This window comes from Phalangium opilio, unplaced genomic scaffold (genome assembly GCF_054372755.1).
Source record: "Phalangium opilio isolate 3A_F unplaced genomic scaffold, DU_Popi_V2 ptg000024l_1, whole genome shotgun sequence".
Classification (NCBI taxonomy): Eukaryota; Metazoa; Arthropoda; class Arachnida; order Opiliones; family Phalangiidae; genus Phalangium; species Phalangium opilio.
Window position 1 is genome coordinate 4188938 of NW_028324155.1, and position 22202 is coordinate 4211139.

The 22202-nt window shown below is 33.9% G+C and overlaps 9 protein-coding genes across 9 annotated transcripts; 4 read left to right on the forward strand and 5 right to left on the reverse strand.

Annotated features, from left to right (window-relative positions):
- Positions 1 to 3777: 3777 nt before the first annotated feature.
- Positions 3778 to 4194, forward strand: LOC149692265 (anaphase-promoting complex subunit 13). The gene has a single exon (XM_089867969.1). The coding sequence runs from the start codon at positions 3879 to 3881 to the stop codon at positions 4101 to 4103; it is 225 nt and encodes a 74-aa protein (XP_089724095.1). The 5' UTR covers positions 3778 to 3878; the 3' UTR covers positions 4104 to 4194.
- LOC149692266 (asparagine synthetase domain-containing protein 1) lies at positions 4117 to 6214 on the forward strand. The gene has a single exon (XM_089867968.1). The coding sequence runs from the start codon at positions 4117 to 4119 to the stop codon at positions 5977 to 5979; it is 1863 nt and encodes a 620-aa protein (XP_089724094.1). The 3' UTR covers positions 5980 to 6214.
- A 133-nt stretch (positions 6215 to 6347) lies between these two features.
- On the forward strand, positions 6348 to 8038 carry endos (endosulfine alpha). Its single transcript, XM_089868019.1, has 4 exons — positions 6348 to 6478; positions 6612 to 6778; positions 6867 to 6977; positions 7056 to 8038. The coding sequence occupies exons 2-4, from the start codon at positions 6728 to 6730 to the stop codon at positions 7242 to 7244; spliced, it is 351 nt and encodes a 116-aa protein (XP_089724145.1). The 5' UTR covers positions 6348 to 6478; positions 6612 to 6727; the 3' UTR covers positions 7245 to 8038.
- Positions 8039 to 8072: 34 nt separating this feature from the next.
- On the reverse strand, positions 8073 to 9094 carry galla-1 (cytosolic iron-sulfur assembly component galla-1). Its single transcript, XM_089868018.1, has 5 exons — positions 8786 to 9094; positions 8543 to 8707; positions 8433 to 8482; positions 8323 to 8368; positions 8073 to 8247 (listed from the first exon to the last, which is right to left on the reverse strand). The coding sequence occupies exons 1-5, from the start codon at positions 8859 to 8861 to the stop codon at positions 8150 to 8152; spliced, it is 435 nt and encodes a 144-aa protein (XP_089724144.1). The 5' UTR covers positions 8862 to 9094; the 3' UTR covers positions 8073 to 8149.
- A 166-nt stretch (positions 9095 to 9260) lies between these two features.
- Positions 9261 to 12932, forward strand: Gpdh1 (Glycerol-3-phosphate dehydrogenase 1). The gene is made up of 8 exons (XM_089868006.1): positions 9261 to 9435; positions 9638 to 9815; positions 9909 to 10049; positions 10512 to 10653; positions 10760 to 10872; positions 11404 to 11634; positions 11731 to 11837; positions 11901 to 12932. Exons 1-8 carry the CDS (start codon positions 9389 to 9391, stop codon positions 11986 to 11988), a joined length of 1047 nt encoding a protein of 348 aa, XP_089724132.1. The 5' UTR covers positions 9261 to 9388; the 3' UTR covers positions 11989 to 12932.
- LOC149692270 (ubiquitin-conjugating enzyme E2 Z-like) lies at positions 12880 to 16370 on the reverse strand. The gene is made up of 7 exons (XM_089868012.1): positions 15848 to 16370; positions 15711 to 15783; positions 15453 to 15640; positions 15266 to 15377; positions 15068 to 15192; positions 13622 to 13712; positions 12880 to 13557 (listed from the first exon to the last, which is right to left on the reverse strand). Exons 1-7 carry the CDS (start codon positions 16087 to 16089, stop codon positions 13414 to 13416), a joined length of 975 nt encoding a protein of 324 aa, XP_089724138.1. The 5' UTR covers positions 16090 to 16370; the 3' UTR covers positions 12880 to 13413.
- Positions 16371 to 16976: 606 nt separating this feature from the next.
- On the reverse strand, positions 16977 to 19365 carry LOC149692271 (uncharacterized). Its single transcript, XM_089868000.1, has 7 exons — positions 18746 to 19365; positions 18502 to 18666; positions 18280 to 18441; positions 18071 to 18218; positions 17815 to 18011; positions 17374 to 17669; positions 16977 to 17312 (listed from the first exon to the last, which is right to left on the reverse strand). The coding sequence occupies exons 1-7, from the start codon at positions 18785 to 18787 to the stop codon at positions 17057 to 17059; spliced, it is 1266 nt and encodes a 421-aa protein (XP_089724126.1). The 5' UTR covers positions 18788 to 19365; the 3' UTR covers positions 16977 to 17056.
- A 14-nt stretch (positions 19366 to 19379) lies between these two features.
- LOC149692272 (ABC transporter G family member 20-like) lies at positions 19380 to 21703 on the reverse strand. The gene is made up of 8 exons (XM_089867994.1): positions 21291 to 21703; positions 21052 to 21237; positions 20659 to 20988; positions 20409 to 20586; positions 20228 to 20343; positions 19831 to 20167; positions 19680 to 19766; positions 19380 to 19618 (listed from the first exon to the last, which is right to left on the reverse strand). Exons 1-8 carry the CDS (start codon positions 21453 to 21455, stop codon positions 19407 to 19409), a joined length of 1611 nt encoding a protein of 536 aa, XP_089724120.1. The 5' UTR covers positions 21456 to 21703; the 3' UTR covers positions 19380 to 19406.
- On the reverse strand, positions 21464 to 22202 carry LOC149692273 (ABC transporter G family member 23-like). Its single transcript, XM_089867538.1, has 3 exons — positions 22018 to 22202; positions 21561 to 21875; positions 21464 to 21482 (listed from the first exon to the last, which is right to left on the reverse strand). Exons 1-3 carry the CDS (start codon positions 22200 to 22202, stop codon positions 21464 to 21466), a joined length of 519 nt encoding a protein of 172 aa, XP_089723664.1.

A 22202-nucleotide genomic window follows, 5' to 3' on the forward strand; every position in this document is an offset into this window, starting at 1 on the left:
AAATAAAAAGTAAATCAACTAGAGGAGATAAAACTGGGACCTTTACACCTAGGCTAAGATCATTTTGTCATTGGATCAAGAATATCCCTACACATACAAGACGGGCTACGACCAGAGAAAATGGAGAGATGAAAAAAAAAAAAAAGAAGAAAAAACTTCATACTTCTTTTCGGGTCGAAACTTATATTTCGAGGTGGTTCATGGAAATCATTAATTGGTCTACTAGTCTGTCTAAAGATCTTAGTACCTCTATAGGTCCAACTACTTTCAAACGAATTTAAAAATTCGTCAACGAAATACGCAATTCCTCGTGACATATTTTCCCTAAGAAGACTGAATGAGGGTTCTGCTCTAACCTAACTTCCCAGATCTTCCACGACTTTTGTCTGGAACCATACGTAAACATTTTCTTAACCCTTTTGCTACATTTTCTGGTTAGAATTCAGGAAAGTCCAGCGCTAAGCAACAGAGGGGCTTAGTAACTAGATATAATGGTAACATCTTGTTTCATGTTCTACTCCAAAAAAATATATCCAGTAAGGAGAGAGAGAGAGAGAGAGAGAGAGAGCGAGAGCGAAAGAATTGGCCTATCGGTACATCAAAATGGCAAAAGAAGAAGGGGGAGGAGTGAGTATGGCGCTGTATGTTGGAAGGAATGAAGAAAGAAAGAAAGAAAGAAGGTACCTATGAAAAAAGGAAAAAGAATAAAAAACATATGGGTCTAGGGAAGAAAACGGAAGGTTTTAAGGAGACGACGGACTCTGAATTGTAATGCGCCGCTTAGGGTTCGCCTTTTCCTACCACGGACGACGGTATAAACGCGCCAGTAGATGAAAATTCCGCCCAGAGACTACTCCCATATCCACGAAGAGCGGACAGCTATTTACTTCACCAGTCCGTGGGAATATAAATGATTCTTCAAAAAATGCGAAAAGACATTTTGTATAAGCATATAGATGTTACATTTTCGACTCCAAATCGTTCATAGAACATCCCCCCCCCCCTTAATTTCTGACAGGCTTATCATTATCACATCCTTTTATGCCCAAAATATCAACGAAAATTGGTGACTTATAAAATAACTTCCCATAGATTAATTTCTTACAAATTGGTCTATATCGTAGATCAAATATTTCGGAATCTAAGACAGGAATAACTCTTCCCTCATCCCTCCATCTCCGTCACCTTTACATTGTTAAAAAAGTTTAGAAACGTCTCCTTCTTTTTCGTATTTGAGAAAAGAGTGAAAAGCAATAGAATCGAATAGCTATGGGATCAAAGTTGGCACAGGATTTTTTCTTTTTTTAGTTTCCGTGGCGGGCAATGGTCAAATTGACCCTTTACGAGGATAAAAAAAATCCTTTCCCAAAGAAAAAAGCTAACTGCAGAAAACCCAATCGAAAAAGCGAATCTCCGAGAGTTCTATCAAGTTAAAAGGGTTTAGACTAGCTCTTTTATATAAGAGATATAGGTTTTAGTAGGGTTACCGAGATTTGTTCACTAAGCCAAAAGTAATTATGAAAATTGTAGCTAAAAATAAAAAAACAAAGGGTGATATTTTACAGACAGAATAATATACCGGTACCGAAGTGTAGTGGCAGACACGCGGATATAAACCTGCGGATTATTGATTTTTAGATAAAAATCTAGATGTAGAGAAACGTACACGCGTTCAAAATATAACGAGGGTATACCCCCCAATTCTATTCAAATGAAAAGTCAAATAAAAGAATCAATGAATTTCAAAAACTGGAGAGAAAAAAGAAGAGTGAATGAATCGACGAAATAAATGGTACTTATGCATATATATAAAACATTATAGCATCATTTTACGAAGTCAACAACAGAAAAAGGGACGGGCTGCCTATACTTAAGTCTTCTAGACTACGCTTGTTTATCAGATAAATCTGTTTTTCATGACTAGGAACAGATATAACATCAAGATAGAATAGCAGACGACGCTGACTGAAATTCTCATCGAAAAACTTAACAGATAACCTAACTTGCAACAAGGTGCAAATCGCTCCTACGAAAAGTCTCGCCATTCTTGAACAATTACAATTAGAAAACTGATTACTCTTGAACTGATATTTAACACAATTTATTTCTCATCTTTAGGCTATTAAATCCCGTGCAAATAGGTAATGACAAAAACACACCCCTTTTATAAAGGTATAGGTAAAAGGGATCATAACCGCAGTGCGTCCAATAACCCGGCCAGGAATGCGACAAAGTAAAGGGTTGAACTTTTATAAAACATCGCGTGATATACGGGTCCGGCGACTGGGGGAAAAAAAATTCTAATAGACAGAAGAAAAAAAAATTCCCCACCTATTTTTAGGTCTTAACCATACGATAATTAGGGAATGCCTCGCTATCTTAAAATTGAGTTTGACGAATGCTGTATAGCAATTTAGATAAAATGATATTTGAACGAAAAAATAGTAACGCCCCCATAAGGAAAAAACAAAAAAAAAACAGCCTTAATAAAAAGAAATTTAAATGATAAATACGAACCAACCCCTAAGAATTAGAAAACTTGGCAACGATTATGCTAATAATTTCCCGACAGAATCTACCGGAATTTCTCTACCACCAGTCTAGGGTTGAAAAGAAAAAAATTATTCTAGAAAAGCACTTAGCTAGGAAATAAATATAATTTATTCTACCAAGCCGGGAAAAACCCTTTCTACCGCTGTAGTCCATCGATTTGGTCAGTAGCTTTATGCGAGAGTGTGTAGAGAAGCTATGCTTTTAAATGTGAAAGAGTGAGTGTAGGGAAGAAAAATATTTCACCAAAAATTACGTGACCCCTTGTTCCTATAGGTTAAAGGTGGCCTACGCCCAACGTGAAACTATCAAAAACAAGATACAAGAACACCTTATGCATATTGTGGTTTCACACCGTTGCCCCCAAAACTCAGAAGACCCTAGTTAGAGTTTCTACCACGAGGTTGGTTCCTGAACAGAATAGAGATTCAAGAAGGCATTTTGAAAAGTGTATTCGTTAATCCATGGTTCAAATACTTGGCGACCTCAAGTATGACTATCACATACTTAAATACTTTCATTGTAACACTCGCTTTTATGCAAATAATTGGTGGACGAACCAAAAAACCGAAACCCTTATAGGAAAGTGGTCCAAAGAAAGGGTTAAAAAGACACGTATATCCGAGCATGCATGCACCGTAACACCAACGTCAAGTTCTGATTAATTATTACGCCAGGGATTCGAGAGAGAGTAAAATTACGACTTTTCTGAAAGCTTTTAGAATTCAGGGAGTAGTTTCTCGACAGTCGCGGTTCAGGGGTGTAAGTTTTGGTACGTAGCTAAAGCGACAGGGCTGTGAAAGAAAGAAGGTCGAGTGCATTAAGCGGCCCCATGTACCACTGTCAGTACTTTAGTAACGTTGAAAAAAAGGCGTAGTTCTCCCCAAAAATTTCACATACAAAGAAAAATATGTCAAGTTCACGGGTGGGGCCCTCTTTTAAGGGTTTCACGTGACACATGGCCCTGTTAATCGTAGAATTAATTTGGAGAGTCGTAATAACTCTTAACAGAGTATAAACTTTCCAAAAAGAACAAGAAACTATTGGTCAACTGTTTCATACGAAAAACTAATACCAATTTTGATTATAAGTACCTGAGTTTTGTCATAATTGTTTTATAAACACTTACTTTTTTGCGGGAAATATTTAAAGAATTGATCATTTTTCATCACGGCACATAACGCCATCTAACGAACTAAATTATTCTTTTGAGCAGACGACAAAATGAGCGTTCGCTCTTACGCTCTAAGGTTTAGTAGTACAAAACATTACTCGGACGAAATTAATCTTAAGCAATCAGATTAAAATTAAATTAAACCTAGTAACCGATGGATTCGGACGTACAAAGAGATGGACGTTTAATCGACACCGTTGATATTAAATGGAGGGAAGATGTATTACCCGATGAAGATATTTCAGTACCAATTATGGAGTTACCAGACCCTGAACCAGATAATGGAAACCCACAAGAAACTTTGAAAGAACAAGACATGAAATGGAATGATCTAGCTCTGGGATGTATTCACGAATCGACCCCAAGCAGTACCACCTAAAGACTAATCAACCATGTGTGGTATTTATATTTCTGTAAGCAATCATAAACATTGTACTTGCAAAATAAACAATGTTCCTGATCAATTAAAACGATTTCTTATAAATCGCGGACCTGATAACTACTCTACAACAATAATTGAAGAGAAATCTGTTAAAATATTGGCTGTGGGTGCCGTATTGCATCAAAGGGGAGCCAAAAACTCTGTAACTCAACAACCATTAGTTGACGCGTCTTCCAATGTTTTATTGTGGAATGGGGAAATATTTGGTGGGTTGGACATTTCACCAGAAATTAATGATACTAGAGTAATGTTAGAACTTTTGGCAAGCTCTGATAATGAAAGTGATATCTTAAATGCAATTGGCGGGTTGCATGGACCCTTTGCTTTTGTTTACTGGTCTGATAAATTAAAACAACTTTGGTTTGGAAGGGATATATTAGGAAGGAGAAGTTTAGTTTGGAAATTAAGTCAAGGTAATTGTACAATATTGCAAATATCATCAGTAACTGATGGACTAAAGGGTTGGGAAGAAGTACCAACTCAAGGAATATTGTGCTTAAATTTGTCAGATGGCATTGATGATAATTTTTCGGTCAATTGTTATAATTGGACTTCAACCCCAAGTGGTTCTAAGTTCCCCCAAAATGAAAATGAACTTTCATTACTTTCCATAATTAAAAACTCCATGAATATAAATATCCCAATAAGTGAAATTTTCAACCACACTTTAGTGAACTCCAAATTGGATCAATCAACTTTAGATTACATTGCAAACATTTATGGGTTAGAAAAATCTACCGCCCTCAACAATGTAACTAGTAATTTGAAAAATATTACCAAAAATGATTCCTTAACACTCTTACAACTCCTAATTGACTCTAATGTGTTCGATGTCTACCTTGATAATTTTTATCGCGTTTTAAAAGAGGCAGTAAATGTTAGAGTAAATAGTCAACCACTATTGTGTAAAAATTGTTCGAATAATAACGAAATTCAAAATTGTGAACACGCATCATTGGGAATATTGTTTTCTGGTGGTGTTGATTGCATCGTACTTGCCATTTTGGCTGATAAATGTTTAAAATCGGACTTACCCATTGACTTGATGAATGTATCCTTTGAACATACCAAAGGAGCAACTTCTAATTCCATAAAAAATTCCATTGGGAAAAGTCCACAACCATCATTCGAGTCACCAGATCGTGTAACAGGTACTGAAGGACACAAAGAACTTGTTAGAATTTGCCCAAACAGAACATGGAACTTTGTAGAAATAAACGTCACTACCGAACAGTTAAAAGAAGCTAGAGAAAGTCAAATTAAATATTTAATTCATCCTTCTGAAACGGTTTTGGATGATAGCATTGGATGCGCAATTTGGTTTGCTGCTAAAGGTGAGGGAATGTTATCTGAGCCTGATGGCAATAGGCGCATTGAATACGCGAGTCCAAGCAGAGTACTTTTATTGGGTATGGGAGCTGATGAACAATTAGGTGGATACTCAAGACACAGACAAAAATATCTAATGGGAGGCTGGGAATCTCTCAGAAATGAAATGATCTTGGAAATTGATCGAATTTCATTGAGAAACTTGGGCCGCGATGATAGAATTATCTCTGATCACGGCAGAGAGGCGCGTTTCCCTTACCTTGATGAGAATGTAGTTTCATTTTTAAATGGAGTACCGATACATATGAAATTAAACCTGGAATTGCCAAGAGGAGTAGGAGAAAAACTACTCTTGAGAATGCTCGCTTTTAAACTGAACTTAAAAAACGCATCTGTTTTACCAAAAAGGGCCATTCAATTTGGTTCACGCATTGCCAAATCCGAGGGAAAAGAAAAAGGGGCAGATTTATGTAAAAGACTTTAGTTTTGAATGATTGATTTGTTATATAACATAACTAATATAATTTCCTTGAATATTATTTGCAAAATGTAATCGTTGTGATAATTCAAAAAGGTAAAAATAGGTTCGGGATTCTTAAAAATGTAGCCAAGGCTTAGGAATCCGTGAATTAAAAGAAACCTTCTTAATCGAATATATTTAATGCAAATTTAACCTTTGTTTGTAATATTAATAAACGTTTATCTTTAACTTACCTTTAGATTGGTTTATTTATTATTATTCTTATGCTTATTTTACTGAAAAACAACTACCCGTAAGATTGTAACCGTTAAAACACGTGGCGACAATTTCCCGCCAAATCGTCTACAGCGTACTCGCACGTTACGCGGGAAATTTCAACGGCGGCGTCGGCTTCTATGATTGGCCGCTAGAGGAATATATACGTTACCAAAATTTACATAAAAATCGAAAAGCTGCTCCAGTATTTTTCTAGCTAGGCGAGTTGCTGTTCTAACGTATTTAGGTAGGTAAAAACGACTTAGTCATCAATATAGTGACATTAAAATCATATTAAATTTATTAATCTTCGTGTTGAGATAAATTAGAAGCCAAGTAATCAAATTTGACTCTTTTTTTGGTTGTCTATTTTTTGGCAGTTACCGCCCGGACAAACCAACCGTTGAAAAATATTATAACTTCTGTTAGGCAGAGGCCTAACTGTGTATGCAGGTTTGTTGGATTGGATATTATTAAACAATAAAAACTGCCAAGCATGTCAGATAACGACAAAATTGAAGCCATGGATGCCCCTAAACAGGATGAGGTACGTTTTTGATAAGCTCTCTATAAAAATTACCTTCTATTAGTATGATAAATTGCCTTAATTTAATAAATAAAGACTTTTGTGTTAGGCTACAATGAGAGAAGCGGAGAAACAAGAAGAGGCCAAACTTAAAGCTAAATATCCTCAAGTAATGAGGCCAGGTGGATCTCTATTCTTACAAAAAAGACTCCATCGAGGGGTAACCTATTCTATTCTAACTATAATTAACTTTAATTCCAGTTTTAATTACTTACTTTATCCTATACCCATAAATTAGCAAAAATATTTTGATTCTGGTGATTACAATATGGCCAAAGCAAAGGATCAAAAAATAAGACCCCCTGTTGCACCACCTATTGCCACACCTCAATCAGCAACAACGGGAGATGAAATACCTACTCCAGATGCTGTTTTAAATAGAAAGACTTCTTTGGTTCAGAGTAAATTAGCTACTGGGCTATCATGAATTTAATTTAACGAGGCCTGTGTGGTATATATTGAGAAAAAGAGAAAGAAAATTTGCATCCCTACTAAAAAAAAATAAAAATATTCTTCCGTCGGAGTTTATACCCACATATAACAAAAATATATATAAACTTGCAAAATGGTTTAAAACAAAAAATAATATCAATATACCATCAGTGCTTGAACAAAAAAAAAAAAAAAAGAATTACTATATATAATGTTTTAGTTTTCATTTAATTATTAATTAGATATAAGACCTTTCGTTTCGTTTCGTTTTGTTTCAGTTTAACCTTTAACCTCTTTTTCCATGTAGCTAAGGGTTTAGAACTTCTTTAGTAGGTTTCTTCTTAAAAACTTCAAATAAATTTTAAACTTAGGTGAATTATTATTTTTGTTTATAAGATGTTAGTAAACATTTGTAGGATATTACTAGTAAATAACCAATTAAAAATTTCCCAGTGGCAGTTAATTAATTAATTAATTTAGTAATGATTAAAAAAATAAATAACAAATTGTTAAAAATGTTAGCCTTTCATATTGGGTTTGGGTTATGCACTACTTAAAGTTAATACTATTTTAGTTTAATTATGATTTAAATCTGTAGTTTCCCCCCCCCCATTTATTCCTGTATTTGTATTTGATTTATTTTTCTGTTTGTAAATATTTTATTCCTTCCAACAAAATTTCTAGAAGAAAAAAACCAAAATGAACTAAATAAATAAATTGGCCTAATAGGAAAATTAACTCGTAAAAGTGCTGTAAAACTAAAAAATGTAAATAAAGCTCCTATTGTAATTGATTTGTATTATTATTAATCCTTACAAACAAGAATGATTAATTTTAATTTTAATTTGTATATCAGTTTATTAAATTATTATTAACCAATCCCACAATCATAACAAGTGATTAATAATCTTCAGCAATGCATTTGTAAACCATTTCTTGCAAATTGGGATTTTCCATTGCAGCTGCTATTCTTTCTTTATCATTAATTTGTTTATTAACTAATAAAATTAAATTAATTTAAAAAAATTCATTAAACAAATTTAATTTTTAATTTAGTAAGCCAGCCTGCTTACTTTCATGCTCAGTTTCATGAGTTCCTTCTTTTAGACGTATATCAAGCTAATTAATAATAATAATTAATTTTATTAATTATTATCTAATTATGTTGATATTTAATTCCTACCTTAAATTTTTTATCCCACGTTTTTTCTAATTTTATCCTTAAACACAGACCTAATAAAGAAAGACTTAAGAAACTGACACCAATAAACCCCCTAATTACCATTTAATTACCGATTAAAGTGGCTAATGAGCAATGAGGAACTGTAGGGGTAAATTCAATTTGGACATGATGGACATCATTTAAATGTTTATGCACTTTAATGCCATTTTCATAAACAACCTCCAGATCCTCTAAGGTCTGGGGCTTTTCCGGATCTTTAATGTCCTTAATTATATCTAAAATTACGCGATAATTAAAGAAATAAAACGCTAATTTTTAACACTCCTTTCCACTGCTTCCTGCTTGGTGCTTACCATACACTTCTTCTACTAGTGAAATATCATTTTCATAACTTTCTTCTTCTTTAGCGACTGCCATTTTATTCCCCATGACTAAACAAATATCTTATAGCTCTAAAACTTGCCATTAAGCTATTAATTTACGTTAATATATTCGCAATTAATTAATTAAATTTCATTTCAGCAGCTTGTTAGCACTACAGTCCAAGGCTTAGAACCTACTCCGTTCATTATGCAGACGATAATCCTCTTCTCTCAACTGACAGATGTCACCTTCTACCAATCACAATATGACCTCAAAGATTTGACCTTTGCGTTTCTCTATGACAAAGTGCATCCAGTGCGAAACACCACATTAACCACTTTCAACATAGATACGGGTAGATATAGTTAAGTACGAAATGCTGTTGCATTGCACTGTACGAACTTTCAGAAAAGGGGAGGGAAAGTGTCCTTTCTCCCTTCGCTCGCGCTTGTGCCTTGTTGGCCCTGAAGTACTTGGGGGCATTTCTAAGGTGGGCTTGTTTGGGGTGGGATCATATCGTTCGTTAAAGGCAATCAAGTTTAATTTAGTTTAAATACTTCAAGTTCCTGCATTTTTTCAATATTTCCTTTAAAATGGCCGGTGAAACTAAAAAGGTTGCAGTCATTGGATCAGGAAACTGGTAAGAATTAAATAAGCGAAAGAAACTATAAAATATGGTAGAGGCAGATCACTGCCATCGACTGTATTGGTTTCTATTATAAGATAGCATATAGTGCCTCTACCCTATTAGAAGGACAAGATTTTTTTTTTCAGTCCTGCGGTTTTTTAATCAATTCTTAATTAATTAACGATCTCATCAATTCTTAATTAATTAATTAAAGGGGATCAGCAATCGCGCGAATTATTGGTGGCAATGTTTCTAAATTTGATGTTTTTGATAATACTGTCAAAATGTTTGTTTATGAAGAACAAGTTGATGGGAGAAATTTGAGTGAAATTATAAATACAGAGCATGAAAATGTAAAATACCTTCCAGGATATAAATTACCAGCTAATGTAGTAAGTATTATTATTATTATAATTAAATTTTAAAATTAACAAAATAACTATAATATAATAATAATTAACCAAACTTTTAAATTAAACTAAAAGGTGGCTGTCACTGATGTTTTAGAAACATGTAAAGACGCTGACATTTTGGTATTTGTTTTGCCACACAAATTTATTGTGCCAATGTGCAAACCTTTAGTTGGCAACTTAAAATCTACAGCTGTGGGAATATCTCTTATTAAAGTAAATATGCTAAAAATATTGGTTTAAATTTCAGGAAAAGCAGAAAACAAACTAGTTTTAGCTTTTACCGTCAAACCAGTACCCTAAATTTCCCTCAAGGTTATTTTATATTGATTTGATTGACAAGAACCTCTTGAAATAATCAATATAAATCCAGGGCGAACTTATCTATAATAGTATAAATAAACTGATGTATAGAGTAGTGGCACTCAATGTTAACTACCCATAGAACTTAATACAGTCAAAGGCACGTAGGTGCCATTACTCTATTTCTATTTGATTAGCAATAAGGGGCTTGTGAAGTAAAAAACTGATATCTAAAAAAAAATTAGATAATGCTCTAAAAAAAAAATAAGAATAATTTTTGCCTGCATTAATTAAATTCTAATTAGCTAATTAATTAGTAATTAGAAGAATAGTTTTAATTTTAACAACTATGGTAAATTAAATTTTGCTTTATAGGGTTTTGATAACACACCTGATGGTGGTATTGAACTTATTTCTAATGTCTTAAAAGAAATGCTCAACATTGAAATGTGTGTATTAATGGGAGCTAATCTGGCACCTGAAGTAGCTGCGGAAAAATTTTGCGAAACTACTATAGGTTAGAATTAGAATTAGTAAAACTAATTAATAAATATTAAATACTAATACACCAATATGGCAAACCTTCAAATAAATATATATCAAATGTGAATGAACTCTTTTAGGATGCAAAAACAACGAAATGGGCAAAATTTTAAAGGATTTGATTCAAACTGATAATTTTAGAGTGACAGTTACTGATGATGTTTATACTGTAGAGTTATGTGGTGCTTTAAAGGTATATACTTAATTAATTATTTAGGCATGCTTCAGTGTTATGCCTAATTGGCCTTATTCCTGATCAACGCCACCGAGGCGTAGCGGCGACTTTTGGAACTATAATAATACGGTAGCCAATTACAGGTGGCGCTGGAGTCGATGGACTCTGATGGAGATCTGTTATTTTCTCTGTTTTGATTATTACCGCTTCAACTTAAAAAAACACGTTGTAACTAATTATTATTAACCGAATAATCTCCAAATAGACCAAAATCGAATGAAAACTTACTCCAAAAGTCTTATTTCATAATATTAGACAGAATAAGAAAGGTAAAATCAACTTTTAATACTTTTGAAACCATATCGCTTGTTAAGCCTTGGCCTATTCACATGATTCAGAAAGATCAACAAAACATAGAAAATAACGGATCCACCGCCACCTCTGATTGGCTACCGTATTATTATAGTTCCAAAAGTCGCCGCTACGCCTCTACGGTGGCGTTGATCAGGAATAAGGCCAATTAATTAATTAAATTAATTTGTATTTTAGAACATTGTAGCTTGTGGTGCTGGATTTGTGGATGGTTTGGGTTATGGGGACAACACTAAAGCCGCTATAATTCGTATTGGTCTGATGGAAATGATTAAATTTGCCGAGACATTTTATCCTGGTGCTAAACAAAGCACATTTTTTGAAAGTTGCGGTGTAGCTGATTTAATTACAACTTGTTACGGTGGTAGAAATCGGAAAGTAGCTGAAGCATTTGTTAGAACAGGAAAGGTATTACTATTAAATTAATTAATTAACATTTAGGAAGAGGAAAAAAAGGGTTATTAAATTATTTATGCTAATTACTAATTAGTAATTTCCTTTTAGACAATTGATGAACTTGAAAAGGAATTATTAAATGGACAAAAAATGCAAGGTCAACAAACTGCGGAGGAAGTTTATGTTATGTTAAAGAATAAAGGGATGGAGGAACAGTAAGTTTATTAAAGAAAGGATTAAGATAAGTCTTATCTTAATATAAATACTTTCCTTTATAGATTTCCCTTATTTGTATCCATTTATCGCATCTGCCATAAAGAAATTCCCCCGGAAGAAATGATAGCTTGCCTGAGAAATATGCATTAGAAAAATACTAAAATAGAGACCTGAAATTATAAAAAAAAATTGACATAAAATTAATTATAATTATAATTATATCAAAATAGAGGAAATATGAAACTTAGAATGAGGTTAACTGCTTACATAATTGGGGGAAATAATTAATATAATCATATGGAATAGAGAAGGATTTTTGATTTTTCATAATTATTTTTAAAGGAGAGTTTAAAAAAAATTAAAAAAATTTAAATTTTGTGGAGAAACTTAAAATTATTTTTCAAAAGAGAATGAAAAATTATTAATTAACAAAAAGGCGCAGCAAATATTATAGCTCAATTCTAATTTTTTTTAAAGTGCAATCAATCATTGGAATGAACTTATTCTAAACTACATAAAAAGTGTACAAAATGTATTATAATTTCATTTCAAAAAAAAATATATATCCACCACTCACATATTATTATAATCACCATTTTAAAATTAGACCAACTAACTTTGGATGATAAGAATAATAGATTAGATAGTGTTTAGCCCATTTTAAAAAGGAAATAATAATTATTATTATTAGTGCCAAGTTTAAAATTAATTATCAATTAATTAAATGAGGGGCAAATCTATTTGAGCAAGCGTGAGCGTGTCTGCAGCACATTTTTGTTTTACCCAGAGATTAGCTTACTAACACCATGATACTTGTTTAGCTTTCAATTACCATAGCTAATTAATATTTTAGCAAAGAGTTAATTAATTCAATTAATTAATTTTACTAAGTAATCAAGTTGAATTTTCTTTTCCCTTAATTAAATAAAAGAAGAAGCAAAACTAATTACTAATTAGCAGCTAGAACTTAGCTATGACATTAATTATCGTTACTGAATTCTTTTGTTTGTTGGCCATATTAAAAAAAAAAATAAAAATAAGTTTGATATCATTAAAGAGAAATATTTAATGTTTCAAATAACAATTCAATTTAACATCCGATTCCGTCTCACATTATTTAATATAATATAAACTTAAGATTTAATTTCAAAAATGGGGCTTTTCTTTTCTTATTACTCAGTTTAATTTTTAACATTGAGCTAAATGTGTCTCATTCAACAGTTAACACGAGAAGACTAAGATTATTTAATTTTTAAAAAATGAATAATAATAGTAATCTTTTTAACTATTTCACCCCCAAAAATGTTAGAAAATTAACTATTATTTGAATTTAAAAAAAAAAAAATTAAGAAAAATAGTTTGGAATGATATTTTTGAGAGTGAAAAGTATGGAATTTGGAATTATTTTTTCCATTTAACGCAAAAAAAGTAAAAAACAAAGAAAAAGGACTATAATAATTTGATAAGATATGGGTATCATCAAATTAAAAAAAGGTATTTTAGAGTTTTTACTTACTAGGAACCAAAAAAGGAAAAAAAAAGAGAGTTAAGGTTAAATGATTGATAACTTTGTGATTAATTGTCAGATGAACAATCACTCAACCATTCTTCTTGGTCTTTTTTGGCTTTATTTTTAATTTCCAATTGGGCATTAATGGCATGAATTCGATCCTTTATGGATTGATAATCAAATTTGCCTCTTCTCTCTCCATATGGATCCTAAAAACAAATTAATAATTAAAATTATCCTAAAATTAATTAATATTAAATTAATTAAGCTTACAGCCATTGTAAGTGACGTCAAATTGAGGTTTTTAGTTATTGTGGCATTATAATACTCCATAAAGTCTACAAATGATTTATCCATCACTTCTCTAATTATAATAATAATAGGGAAGTTAAAATAGAATAATTTAATACAATTAATGCAGGGTTCATACAACTTTTGGAAAACAAATTTCCCTGAGATTTCCAGGTATTTCCCATATATGGAGTATCCTATGGAGCAAATGTTAACGAAGGAGGGAGGGGGGGCGAATAGGACTATAACATACTCAAAGGACATCCCCTTTTCTCTAGTAGAACCAGAGTTACAAGCCTCCAAAGTATAGTGTAATGTTAATCCTATGGAGGGAATGTTCACGAACATTTCGCTTAATTACTCGGCCCCAGTTTGTCTTAGTCCCAAGTCTTTAGTATGGTTGGATGGGGGGCAAATAGGAATATAACATACTCAAAGGACATCCCCGTATCTCTAGTAGAACCAGAGTTACGAGCCTCCAAAGTTGGGTCTAATGCTATTCCTATGGAGGGGGTTGTTTATGAACATTTCGCTTAATTACTCGGCCCCAGTTTGTCTTAGTCCCAAGTCTTTAGTATGGTTGGATGGGGGGCAAATAGGAATATAACATACTCAAAGGACATCCCCGTATCTCTAGTAGAACCAGAGTTACGAGCCTCCAAAGTTGGGTCTAATGCTATTCCTATGGAGGGGGTTGTTTATGAACATTTCGCTTAATTACTCGGACCCAGTTTGTCTTAGTCCCAAGTCTTTAGTATGGTTGGATGGGGGGCAAATAGGACTATAACATACTCAAAGGACATCCCCGTATCTCTAGTAGAACCAGAGTTACGAGCCTCCAAAGTTGGGTCTAATGATATTCCTATGGAGGGGGTTGTTTATGAACATTTCGCTTAATTACTCGGCCCCAGTTTGTCTTAGTCCCAAGTCTTTAGTATGGTTAGATGGGGGACAAATTGGACTATAACATACTCAAAGGACATCCCCGTATCTCTACTAGAACCAGAGCTACGAGCCTCCAAAGTTGGGTCTAATGCTATTCCTATGGAGGGGTTGTTTGTTTACGTTTTGCTTAATTACTTGGCCCCTGTTTGTCGTAGCCCAAAGTTTTTAGTATGGTTAGATGGGGGGCAAATAGGACTATAACATACTCAAAGGACATCCCCGTATCTCTAATATAACCAGAGTTACGAGCCTCCAAATTATAGTGTAATGTTAATCCTATGGAGGGGGTGTGTTTATGAACATTTTGCTTAATTACTCGGCCCCTTTTTTGACGCAAATTTCCCTGATTTCCCTGAATTTTACTAAAAATTCTAAATTTCCCTGAATTTTCCCTGAGGTTTTTGTCAACTATTTATTTCCCTGATTTTTCCAGGTTTGTATGAACCCTGTAATGTGATTTTTAAATTAATGATTATTTTATACTTCAAGGCATCAGGGCAGTCTTTGGTATCAACTGTATTTCTTTCCATCATATCACAAACAGCAACTCTAAGAGTTTCGTGTGTTATGACATCATTGTAACGTTTACTATCCCCAGGATTTAGTTCCTACACACCAATTTAATATTTATAAACTATTTCCCCTACCCTAACTTAAATTAAATTAAATTAAAATTAATACTTTATCAATTCCAGGTTCATTAAAATACGGATTTTCATTTAGTAATGATTGAATGGACATTAAAACACTGGATATGCATTGAGCTGGACTCCAAGCTGGACCAGCCCAAGTTCTTTTATAAAAAAAACATTTTAATTATAAAGTTTTTGAAAGTTTGTTAATTGTTTTAGTTTTAAAACAATCTTACCCTAAAATACTGAGGCACACTTTCCCATTTCTGTATAAATTTGGGTTAAATCTAACTCTACCCTCCCCTGTTGTCATAAGTTTGACTCTAGGAGGATGAATGGGGTAATCAGGTGGGCATCGTAGCACAAAATAAAAGAAACCACCTTCATAAGGGGTATCAAAGGGTCCAGTAAGTAGAGCGTGTATCTTTAAAATTAATTAGAGTAAATTTGGGTTAAGTTAAGTTAAGGAGGGAAAGACTATAACACTCTCTCACTTTTGTTAAAACTTTCTCATCAGGACAAATAAACATTCCAGGTGGAGGGGATTGATAAATTGACATGATATCTCTAAGATATACAATAGTTTTTTATTTATTTTAAAGTTATTAATAAGTTGTCAAGGATATCGAACCTTTTAATTCTTAGAAGACATTGCTGTGATGGTGGGACTTCATCCCAATCTGTACTCAGTGTTGGATCCCACTTCATTAGTTGTGAAGAGGCAGCGGCAGCGGCATAATCGTGTAAACTGAGACCAGCATAATTTAGAGCAGCTGCCTGAGCTAGTTGCGCCTGAGATAATTTATGCTTGCTAGGTTTATTTTTCACAAGCGATGGTTGTCCCGAACCATTTTCTTTGTCTTTTTCTGCCATTTCTCTATTATTTATTTATTATTAAAACTCCCTAAAGTGACGTCACTAAGTCCAATACATTTGAAACCAAGGCTTAGCTATAAAACTTAAAACAACTGAAGCGAACTCTTATAATGGAATCTAATTTTCATCTATTTTACGAATTGCTTCTTTAGCCTACTATCTTTCCCTACTTAAAAGCTTTCAAGATGCCAACAACAACAACTTCGATACCATTTGTCCCACGTATGTCATACGTCGGTCTACCTTATCAGTCTGTCAAAAATGACAGACCAGGGATGCCAGATTGAAAACCTTCAACCCGCCAAAATCAAATTGGAAACAAGCCCAAAAAACCGCCAATCGGTGTTTCGAAAAGAAGCCCAAAAACTGCCGAAGATCTAAACTATCCATGCCCAAAAACAAGCCAAAAATTTATCGTGAAAATTTGTAATTAGTTTTTTTTAGAAATTTTAATGCAAATTCAATACTGACACCATTTTTAAAACGCAAAACAAAATGAAATCATTTTATTTAATCATGAATTATAAGCCGCTCAAAAGGTTTGACAGCACCATTTGTCAGTTTTTGGGCATTCTAATGATCTTCCCCAATTGGCGGTATTTTAAGTACAGAAAGCCAAAGAAAAACCCCGACAAGCCCAATTTCCAGCCAACAGCCAACCCTTTTATTTCAAGCCAATATTTTTGAGAAGAAGCCCAATTGGCGGCTTTCCAGCCCAATATGGCAACCCTGTGACAGACTTTGAAGTTTGACACAAATGAACAGTAAACAAACGCTGCCAGCGCCACCGCTCCGGCAACCGCGATGTTTAAAACACTCAACACCACGTGACGCAAACTTTTAATGTGACAAATAAATACATAACATCAAAGAGAATATGGGATAGGAGTGGAAAACAGTGTTCAATATTATTCAGATTAATAATAAATCAGTACAAAGTTTCTGAGGTCTAAGTAATAAATTATTAATAAAAGTCGATCTTGTTGCGTTTAGAAATTCGCGTTTTTAAACAAGATCGCATCTGCTGGAATAGAAAGGCGATTGCGGACAATCCAATTCCAGTGGCCAGGACGATATAAGGGAAAACGTACATCTTGGTATTCATTCGAGTAGTGCCACTTTCGAAAGTATTATACGGATTCAAGTAACAATGCTTCGCTTTGTTCAACATAACCTCAGACATTCGGGGCACCAATCCCGCATCCACACCTATGTCGAAGCTAAAACGAAAGTGCACGCAATGTTTCAGTGGCTCATGAAGGCGAGTGCCACATTACTTACATGGATTTCAATTTAAGGAGTACAGTTTTATTTAAGGATTTCCTGATTGGCATGGTGATATACACTCCAGCGACAGATTCTTTCGAACGGTACATGTATTCCGTAAATTCGTCGCAAGAACCACTCATATCCAAATATAACGCAACGGCTATTTCCGATTCAGCGAAGCACGCTTTTTCCACAGGAAGTTGTTCCACCATTATTAACAACGCCTCAAGAAGGTTTCCGGTGGTCTTCGGGTAAAATATACTTCTTAATCGAGTCAATAGCAGCTTCGAGAGAGTTGGCTCTCGAACCTAAATGAAGAGACTTAATTGTTCTCGATACTTACAAAGTTTAGGAAAACTTGAACGAAAACGTCTAGCACCCAAGAAGTCGAACCTGAAAGGGCGCTAAACGTTTCACGTACAAGATTTCCGGTCAAACTCTCTAGTTGAGAACCTCTATTAACGATTGTATGAAATCGGGATTCAAGGCATAAATAGGCATGGTAGTATGCTGCAAAACATCCTTTAACATTTCAACATAAACTGGTAATTCCGGTACGGTCATTTTTGAAAGAAGAAGGCCGAAAAATGACGCGCTAATTACGAAAGATCCGATACTCCATGTCCCCCAATACAAGTAATTACGCTTTTCTACAAAAAGATATGTTTTTCTATAGTGAATTTTTTTTAACTAGTTGCGAATACCGCACCGGTGTATTGATTTAGCAATAAACACGATAGTTTCCCCAATTCTTTAAGGTATTTCTTTCTAAATTCAGACGTTTGAAAGAAAATATATCGAGTCCAAACCATAAGCAACGGAGTAAAAAACCAAAATGCCAGGAGAAATAACCAAACCTTTGTAAAATAAATTAAAAATTAATAATTTTACACAACTTGATCGTTATTTTGTCCCAACCTCTCCCTGGTACGCTCGCGTGATAGCGAAATAATCGCTGTTACTAGAAATAGGGAATCCGGAATACAGAAAAAATCTATTGAAGGTTATAGGATTTGTGTATTCAACAAATGGCAAATTGTCAAGTGAGGGTTTTACAACTTCCAGGGCGAAATCTGTCTCCTATGTTTACGTGATAATTAGATTTAAAATCGTTTTGTTGTCTTAAAAACTGAACCTTACATTATTTTTAATACTTTCAATGTAGTCTTTAAAGCTACTAAACCGAACGTATTTGAAATTGAAACCAAAATGCTTTTTAAGGTTGCTTGTCAACATATCTACCAACATTTTGGAACGTCCATCAATGCTATTAGTTTTTTCGTTATATTCAAGAATTTCGCTAATCTTCGAATGAATAAATATAATTAAATATCTTGTAAATTAACAACGTTTAATATTAAATTATGAAAATACTTTTCCTTACTTGGGTATAACCGATTCTAAATGTATTATTCGCAACGTCCATTTTAAAATTATTGTATTACGTTCAGTGTGAAAGGGTTAAGTGCCAAACGCGACTACAAAATTCTAGTAAAACCAAAATAGAGAGGCGATTTGACTTTGAAATTGAGCGATGATGTGCCTCGCTTTTATAACCGGTGTGACAAATGAATTACATAAAATTCAATTGACATCGAGTAAACAGTAAAAATTGAAATGTTTCGCCAATTTTTGACAGTGGAGTTGATTGCAGCAAATTGATATTGCTTTCGAATAGTTTTTAAAATTGATATTCTAATTTTGGTTTGCCAATAAAATTGATGGAAATATACATTATAATCCAATAAAACGAAGATTTTTCAATCTTCTCTGGTTCATTTTTATATTATCATAAACTGTAGGTTGGATTTCGTATCAATTTTCAATAACGCATCAACTCTAATGCGAAAACCAATACTCTGCCAATTGGATATGATGATAAAAAACCAATAGACTTTGGAAAATATAAGAAATTAATTTATTCCATACGATGACTAAAATCACTCCCGAACCCATTTCACGCGATAAACATTTGTTATTATTATTTTAACAATTAAAAATCAATTAAAGGCGCGAAATAATATAATAATAATTATCATAATTTATTATTTTTTCAGTTTAAAAATAATGACAGTAAGAATAATGTGGATTAAGATCCAGGCAAACGAAATGACAAAGCTGAGAATAACGATTTTATTTTCAAGTCCCCAATTACGTGAAAATATTGACCGCATTGCTTCGGAAGGTATTGTTAAAGATAAACATCTCGATATAACTCTCAAAGTGTGTGGCATACTTTCAACCGACCAAATAAACCCTAAAATCCAAACTTGAAATCAGACCAAGAAGACACATACCAAGAAATACATTAGACTCACCACTAAGGAAAGTTTGCGAGTACATAACAGAATTCATGATATTTATAGCAATATCTTCTTTCGAGGTTAAAGCGGAAATGAAAAGTCCTGAAGAAAGAAATCACTCTGCAGTTTAATAACTGCAATTACAATTTAGAAGTAATAGTTTTACCAAACGTCATTCCAATGAAACCTTGCAGAAACGTCAGTAAAAAGAATAGAGTTACGGATCCTCGTATTTTATAACCAAACACTAAGACTGGGACAACTATAAAACCGATGCTTTGTACGAAAACGACCAGGGCTTGAATAAATATATGAGAGACGAGAATTTGATTCAAAGTAACTCCGGTAATACGAAAACGATCGAAAATTCCACTTTTCGTTTCGTGAATGAACGTTAACGTTGTAAGAAGGGTGGACAAGGCGAAAGCCAAATACATAATGGCGTTGGGTAAAATGTAAGCCGTGTAGCTTTGATCCAAATCGGAGTAAATTGTTTCTGTAAACTGTGTATGGACGACAGTTACTAATTTTTGTCAGAAAGTAACCCTTAGAATTGGGCATACATCGACATTGGGTCTGGCAACCATTTCCGAACTTCCAGCCAGATACAAAGCCTCCTTCATAAATTTTTCGTAGGAACCGAAGAAACTCGACGTTAATGTGCTCGATAGAATGTAATCTTTAATGGTAAAATGACGAAATACCATCATTTCAACGAAGCTCTTAATTTAATCTAAAACATACTAGTAGTATCCATGTGAGCTTTAATAGAACTACAATCAATGGTGTAATTATCAACTTGAAGTCCTAGTTGCATTCTTTTAAGTAGACACCTCGTGAAATTTCCAGGTATGTGCAATACTCCTAAATTTTCACCTTTTACTACAGTTCCAATTGCCTCCGAAAAATTTGCAATATTTCTCTAGATTTACACGAGTAATTCATTTTTTCGGTCACTATGAATACCCAATATGGTCCGCAAAGAGCTAATTACTTGACTTATGATTGACGTGTCAATTTTGTCGAGAAAGAGTGAACTCATAAATTTAGGTCTCTCGTCGTTAACGAGGGTAACTGGCAAATCGAATGGAGTAGTTCCAATAAAGATGCAACATAAAGCAACTTGAAACCCGGGTAATCCAAGTTGAAGCAAAAGTAGAATTATATTTCTTCTAAATAATATTAAATTTCTCCAAAATAAAGCTTTGATTTTAGCTAAGTTGTCTTCAAATGAACTAGGCCTAGGACGTTCGATCATTTCATTCAAACCTAAAATCGATTCCTCCTCCATTTCAATAACGTCAACAACGCGTCCCAACGGTTTCTGAAATTCACGTCAACACTAACGTAGCAATATCATAGTAACTTCATTATCAGTAAACACTACCTGCGCGACAGTCGCGCTTCCAGAAGTCGAAAGACGTTGGGAGTTATTGGACTTAGCGTTATTAGGAACGTTGTCCGTTTTAATTATCTCAATGAAACACTGCTCCAACGTTGTAGCCTTCAATTCTTTCATTAAATCATATGGATTTGATTCACGCAAAATGCGTCCACCCCTCATCATACCAACCTGAAATTACAGCATCTTAAGGTCTTCCTTCATTAAAAATTTTAATGAATTACAATATTAGCTTCCTTGGCTTCGTCTACATAATGCGTAGTAATTATAATCGTTGTTCGCTTTCTTTGAGTTAATCCAAACATTAGACTCCAAATTTTTTTTCTCAATAATGGGTCCACTCCCACGGTAGGTTCATCAAGAACCAGAAGTTTGGGGTTATTTATCATAGCACATGCTAATGAAACTCGACGTTTCTGACCACCACTTTCAGTTGAAATTAATACAATTATTATCTTCCTTTTATTATTTTCGGTTATGGAAGATAAACATACCTTAGGTCCCCGATCAGTTTAGACTTATTAGGTAATTTTAACAATTTCACGAGATTATCTAATCTCTGGTTGATAATTGTCAAGTTTACCGAATGTAACTTCCCAAATAAATATATCGCGTCCTCTATGGTTAACCTATCGTAAAGAGCCACTTCCTGCGGCATATATCCGAGTCCGGATCCGGGTATGGTCGACTCTTGACTACCCGGTTTTTTACCAAATACCAATATTTCTCCATTATCGACTTTAATCAAATGGGACAAGGCCTTCAATAACGTAGTTTTCCCGCAACCACTCGGACCCAATAAAGCGTATCTACGTATAAAAATAATTCCAATAACACTTCTCGGTAGTTCATATTTACGAGAAAAAATTCGAGAGCTCAGATACGTTGGGTTTAAAATGAACACCACACGTAACGCTGACTAGCGAAAGTGCGGTTAAAATTTAGACTTACACGACACCCTTTGGCACGCTTAAATTAGTTCCTTGTAACACGGCGTTTTTATCGCGTTTCCCATAGGAAAACTTAGCGTCCTTTACACTAACAGCGAGGCCACTTGAGTTTGGTATCTTAGTCCAGTTTGGACTGTCCCCTAATCCTGTTAATTGACAATATTTCCTTATGGGGTCTTCATCCAT